At 45.4% G+C, this 6,774-nt stretch overlaps 1 protein-coding gene across 2 annotated transcripts in view; it reads left to right on the forward strand.

The window, feature by feature from the left end:
- Window positions 1–6,163, forward strand: part of LOC124039676 (TGF-beta receptor type-1-like) — a 56,132-nt gene extending 49,969 nt beyond the window's left edge. Inside the window, exons 7-9 of one of the 2 annotated variants that reach the window (XM_046355896.1) lie at window positions 382–506; window positions 855–973; window positions 4,693–6,163. In XM_046355896.1, the coding sequence (XP_046211852.1) occupies window positions 382–506; window positions 855–973; window positions 4,693–4,818 (370 nt within the window). In that variant the 3' untranslated portion in view covers window positions 4,819–6,163. Of the gene's footprint in view, window positions 1–381; window positions 507–842; window positions 974–4,692 lie in introns of both variants that reach the window. The other variant, XM_046355895.1, reaches the window with a different exon arrangement.
- The last annotated feature ends 611 nt before the right edge of the window (window positions 6,164–6,774 follow it).

Here is a 6,774-nt window from a genome sequence, read left to right on the forward strand (position 1 = left end):
AATCCTTTTTTTTTTTTTTATTCTTTTAAATTAAAATCAGAGGAATGATTGTCTTTTATTGCTCTGAGTGTGGTGGGCAAATATTGATTCACTTCTAACTGCTCTGTGACATGAGCATCTCTGAAACGCTCACAATTGCACGGGGTGTTTGTAGGTGTATTGACACCAAACCTTTTGATGTTTTTTTTATTGTCATTATGAAACTCCAGCTCACGGAATTCAATTGAAGACATTTTTGCTCAGTGTGGAAGGTTGTGAATTAGACTTGTGAATTGAATGCTGCATAAGACGTAACGTGTGTGTGCGCGGTCAGTCTACTGTAGTATCTAACCAACCTTGCCGTCTCTCTCGCTCTCGCTCTCGCTCTCTCTCTCTCTCCAGGTATATGGCACCAGAGGTGCTGGACGACTCGATAAACATGAAGCATTTTGAGTCATTTAAGAGGGCAGATATCTACGCCATGGGCTTGGTTTTCTGGGAGATAGCCAGTAGATGCTCTCTAGCAGGTACGTGCGTTGGTCCCCCTGTAGATCCTCCGTTATTAATTCACTGTCTGTTGCGCCCCCGATATCAACTGTTGGTAAGTAATATGATGGCGCATAGCAAGTTTATTAGTTCATGAACTAATTCTCTGGTTCTGTTGGATTATCACTGTATATACAAATCACATACATTTCCTTTTTGAAGTACATGAGCTACTTCCTCTGGGATGTTTATGATATATACTGTGCGGAGGACAAACACATTTCCCTCGAGGGATAATAAACATTTGTTGTATTGTGTTGTAAGTACCGTCAGAGGTTTGTGATTTATTTTAACGCGTCTGACGTGATTTGCGTCAGGCATCGTTGAAGACTACCAGCTGCCATACCATGACCTGGTGCAGTCAGACCCTTCTGTAGAGGAGATGAGGAGGGTGGTGTGTGAGCAGAAGCTACGGCCCAACATTCCAAATCGTTGGCAGAGCTGTGAGGTACGACACACACACACACACACACACACACACACACACACACACACACACACACACACACACACACACACACACACACACACACACACACACACACACACACACACACACACACACACACACACACACACACACACACACACACACACACACACACACACACATCCACCCTGAGGGGAAGAAAGTGTGCTGCGTTTCTCCCCTCTGTCTCAGGTTTCCCTCCTTCATGGCATCACACTCTGTTTACAAGGCTCTTTTTTTCCCCTCTTTTGCTCTTTCTTTCATCCTCTCTGTTTATTGGTGTTCCTGTTTATTGCCTGTAAACCGAACAATTAGATTAGAGCCAATCCAACAGTAATACAATCTTGTAATCTAATCTGGCCACTACGACCATGCCTTTATGGCTGCCAAGCTGTTGTAACTGCTGCACCTGCCATTTAACACAACACAGTGACGAGACAATGATCAATCAACCGGAGAGAAAGATGTCCCTGATACCAAAATAATAGTCTAATGGGTATAGATATTAAGCTATATTCTATATTTCTGCCTTGGCCAGACAAGTTGTTTGCTAAGTTGTCCCCATACCAAAAACCTTTTTATATAAAAAAAAGAGATTTATAATTTAAATGAATACATACATGCAACCTACGGCAACACATATACTAAGCAATGTAGCATGCCAGTACCAATTGACCACACGTACAGTACAACTAACACAACATGTCAAGACATACAGGTCTGGTTTCCCAGAAACAGATTAGGCCAAATCTCGGACTGAGAATTGCTTTCATTGGAGAATCTCAGAGTAGCATAGGCCTAGCATAAACCACCCCAAAATTGAAATATACAGCCAGAGGAAAGTCATTCTCCTCTTCTCTCCCGGGTTTTAATTGAGGCTAGCTACGGCTGAGGGGGCAGTGGTTTAATGTGCCAATGGGCAGATGGCGCCTCAGCGGCCGCCACTCGTTCCCAGGTCAGGCCGTAAACACAGATGCCTTTTGTTGAGACTGGCGTGTTGCACCGCCACGGTGAGTCAGCCACACCCTGCCAACAACAATACGACCAGTAGGAGGAGGACTGTCTGGTAGGATAGAGCAGAGAATAGTGAGGGGCCCACCTTGTGGCACCCTCTCCAAACAGACAGTGGTGTAGTTTAGGATGAGGTACAGATTACCCTCGTAATGACTTCTCAGAGGACTTCCTTTGCAGACAGACCAAACCGCTGCTTATGTTCATACAGGTGGTCAGGGCTGCTAGGGTAGTTTTGGTATTTAGTGAGAGCCTCTCTTTGTTTTCTCTGAGTCAGGCAGAGCGTGACATGTGGAGAGCCTTCCCGGCCTTGTTTTGTGTCTGACAGCATGACCCTGAAAAACCTCTCTGTCTCACCACAAGCTATGGTTTCAGGGAGGTGTGTGTGTGTGTCTAGTCAGTTTGCACACTGTGTGTGTGTGTGTGTATTCGGTTTGCATACTACATGTGTGCGTACGTGCAGTAAAGTGCGCACACACACACACACACACACACACATTCCTTAGCTAGCTATCTGCTAGTCACTGGGGCGTTCCTGTGGTTTCCAGCCCACAGCCCCACGGTGGCCTTGTGAACTCTCCAGATAACATCTCCCCTGTGCGTTCTCCTCACATGACTCACCCCTCTCCTGTTTCCCACTGGAGAAGAATCCTCTTAGCCAGTCCATCTGTTTCATCAGAACCACACGTTGGGTATAAAGTCTGGTCGATACAGATTTGGGCCAGACCAGAGCCCCCTGGTCCAAAGTAGTGCACTATATCAAAAGTAGCCCACTATGTAGGTAATAGGGTACCGTTCCAGTCAGATGCACATTTAGTCATTTCTAGGTGTCAGGATTATGCAGTGTTCTGGCCTTGAGTCCATTCAGGCATACAAAACAGAGAGCGCTGTGAATGCTTCTTAAAACAGTAGCCAGCGTGGAGACTAGCTGCTGAAAAGGCCCTGCTGGATGTGAGTCAGTGTAATCTATGTTTGTCAACACACTGCAGCAGATTGTGGGGGAGGTGAGGGACCGTGGTGGGCTGCTGCTGCTCTGCTACTACTGTGCCAGACTTCTCCCACAACCAGGCTATCACTAATACTATTACTGAATAGGGAAGCAAAATATTTGGAACTGAATATTGAAAGTCTAGACTCTTAGATCAGTGGGGATCTTTTTATGAGTCCCAACTGGATTGAATGTCCCCGGGTCTCAACATGTGAACTTGGGTAATGCCACAGCTTCTGAAACAATAGTGTGGTTTTTTTTCTAGTGTGTTTCTCTCTAGCCTGTCTCTTACTCTTATCCATGGGGTATTGGTAGATTTTCGATTTATTTTATTTCCGCGTTGTACACCAATTGGTATGTGTTCACAAAAACATTTTTGTTGTTACATTAAACAAATTGAATGCATTTCACAATTTTTAAATGCACAATTATCAATCCTAAATATTTTTACGTCATTCAAATATGCATTGTGTAAGTCAAAATGTAAGCGTTTCACTGTTGACGTTGTCGCTAGTACAGCGCTAGGACATGACCAAAATGAGTAATCATAACCGAACAGTTCCACACACAGAATTACGTGATCTCTGTGGTTAAACACGCCCATTCAAATTGCGGGCATCTCCCACAACTGGAGCGTATACATAGCCACTGGCGTGGGAGACCGTAGTCTTAAGAGACCGTAGCAGATGCGGCGGCGAGGTCTACTTGTCAGAAAGCTTCCTGAAGAGTATTTGTCAGCGTTAATCCAAACGAGTGCACTCTGTCTTAATAAGCACTGGTGGAAATCTCCAAGATTATGTCCTCGACAGGTTTCTGAGAGATGTAGACAAATTATGGCCAGAAAACAGATGCTGTTTACAAGGCTGGCAACAAAATGATTCAGCGTCTCATTCCAGCTCCCCAAAAAACATACTATCCTTTTAAGAAATTAAGGGTAAGGGGATTTTGGCAATGAACCTACTTCCCTAGAGTTGGATGAATTTGTGGTTTTATGTCTCTGCATCCAGTATGCAGGAAGTTGCAGGTAATTTTGCAAGCAAATGCTAACTAGTTTCACGCAAAGACTTTGGGTACACCTAGTATGCTCCGTGCCACAATCTTGAACCGTTACCACAATTCCGAACTATCCCTTTAAACAAGTTTTTGAAGAATGAGCATCAGATTGGTCCAGGGTTTTCAATTTAGGAGAGCAAAACAGGGCTATTGTTGAAGTAGGTATTGGGTCACCTTGTACACCCAATGGCCACAGCCAAGCCTCTCAGGAGTCTAACAGTGGAAACGATAAAAACATCCGTAAGTGGTTAAGAGCCCAGAGGCCCAGGTTCACAAAACCTTCTTAAAGAAGACCATGTTTTCTTAACTGCCATTTTTTTTCTCCCCCTGTACTTTCTATAGTTAAGCAAAGTTGCTATTCCTCAAAGGTTCTTGGAAATGTTCTGGTGCTATTTATGTTTCTCCTTAAACAAAAAGTGTTTTGTGAATCAAGGCCCTGGCTCCTCCGCGTTTGATCGGGGTGCAGTGAGGAGGGTGGGGTGGGAACTCTCCCTATGTGTGTGATGCACACTGATATATTGCCTCTCTCTGTTCTGGGTATACAAAACCACTGTTTACTAATATCATTGTCATGATAATAAATACTCCTACACGCATCTGTTCTAACACGTTGCTTTAGTGACATTTTTTTCTCTCTTTCCTCCAGGCTCTGCGGGTAATGGCTAAGATCATGAGGGAATGCTGGTATGCCAACGGAGCCGCCCGCCTCACTGCGCTACGCATCAAGAAGACTCTTTCCCAGCTCAGCCAATCAGAGGGCATCAAGATGTAGACACACTTTCTCTTATTATATTATTCATAATCTTATTATTTTATTATTACCATCATTAGTTCTCGCTCCGCTGTTCCTCCTCTTGGTTTGAAAGGAGAGGCGGCTCGGTGAAGTTTTACTCTGATATTCCCCGACCACTCCCTAAATGCCGGCATCGTTTCCTTGTCGCCCCACCAACCGGCGCGTGGATGTATTTCCTGTGTCACGGAGGTGATGGATGGATCTGGTGGAAGGATGTTTGCCAGTGCAAACCCCACCCCCCCTGTCCTCAAGATTGGTGGGATCACTTCCTCCAGTGCTCGTGAATTACCTATCAGGGTGATTACAGACCGACGTAGTCCCACCCTGCCACAGACCCATCTCTCAATGCTGTTCTGCGGAAACCAGAGGAAAGGAAACGACGACCATTAAGAAAAACCCCAAGGTTGCATGACTGCTGGTCATAACATTCAGGTGACAATGCCTCCATTCCAACAACAAATGTTCTGCCACTGGGCGAGGTAGCTTGGACTCGACGAGAACCGCCCAAGAAAAAGACTGAACGAAATATAGTTTGTTTATTTTTTTACCATCTGGTACTTAAAAACGAGCATATTAATTGAGTTATTATTTGTGTTTTTTCCCATGGAGAGATGCTGGTGTGCTGTTGGACTCATCTCTCCCGAAAATGTTGCATCTTTTTTTAGTATTTTCTTTCTCTTCTCCCTAGGTATCACGGTACAGGGGGTCTACAGGTCAGTTTAACTTATTGGTTTTTGTTTGCAAACAGAATGGACATGAGCTCATTCAGTCTTGGCCAACATGCTATGGCATATGCAATATAGATAAAATGTATCTATTTTATATACTCTGCTCTGCTACTACTATGACAACAACAGCTCGACAGTCGCCATCATGCCTTCCGAGCCAGGTGATAACCTGAAAGTGCCACTGCTTTAAACCTACCCCCCTTCTTCCCCTCTCATGTCAGTTACTGTGTGAGGGTGGATGGATGGGTGGGTGGGTGTTGGTGTGTGTATGTGGGTGAGTGGGTGGGTGTGTAAGATCACATGGAGACTTGACAAAAGCCCTCCCAGAGCTGTAGGAGCAGCAGGGAGTGTTCCTCCTCCTATGCACATGAAAGGACACATGTGGCCTTGCCACACTGCCAGGGGCAGCCATAATACCGCCTCTCTGGTGCCATCTACCCACCCCCCTCTCCCCCCCGCTGCCAGCCACCCTCATCAAAACAGCAACAAGGGATGTATTTTTACCCTCTCGCTCTCTCTCTCGCTCGCTCTCGCTCGCTCTCTCTCGCTCTCTCTCGCTCTCTCTCTCTCGCTCTCTCTCTCTCTCTCTCTCTCGCTCTCTCTCACTCGCTCTCTCTCTCTCGCTCTCTCTCACTCGCTCTCACTCGCTCTCTCTCACTCGCTCTCTCTCACTCGCTCTCTCTCTCTCGCTCTCTCTCTCTCGCTCTCTCTCTCTCGCTCTCTCTCTCTCGCTCTCTCTCTCTCGCTCGCTCTCTCTCTCTCGCTCGCTCTCTCGCTCTCGCTCGCTCTCTCGCTCTCGCTCGCTCTCTCGCTCTCTCGCTCTCGCTCTCTCTGATGTATGGGAGAGCTCTCTGGACTATAGAAACTGAATACCAGACTGATAGTGGGGCTAGTACCCACAGGACTACACAGGTCACCTCCAAAGTGGCTTTAAGGAGAAAGAAAAAACAGCGCAAGCATTACTGAAGTTGCCCTATAAACATGCATTGTTGGATTCAGAGTGTGTGACGGCACACATTTATTGTTTTAAATGTCTCTTTAAAGAAAAACAAGGTGAGGTACATTCATTTAAATATAGCAAATGGATATTTACTAAGCCATAGGTTTTCCCTTTTTTTGTGCAACTTTTTCTACTACTACAAGAATGTACATTTACGGATAAAAATGATCTGTAACATTATGTAAACTGCTTCACATTTCAGCTTAG

This window comes from Oncorhynchus gorbuscha, linkage group LG07 (assembly GCF_021184085.1).
Source record: "Oncorhynchus gorbuscha isolate QuinsamMale2020 ecotype Even-year linkage group LG07, OgorEven_v1.0, whole genome shotgun sequence".
NCBI lineage: Eukaryota > Metazoa > Chordata > Actinopteri > Salmoniformes > Salmonidae > Oncorhynchus > Oncorhynchus gorbuscha.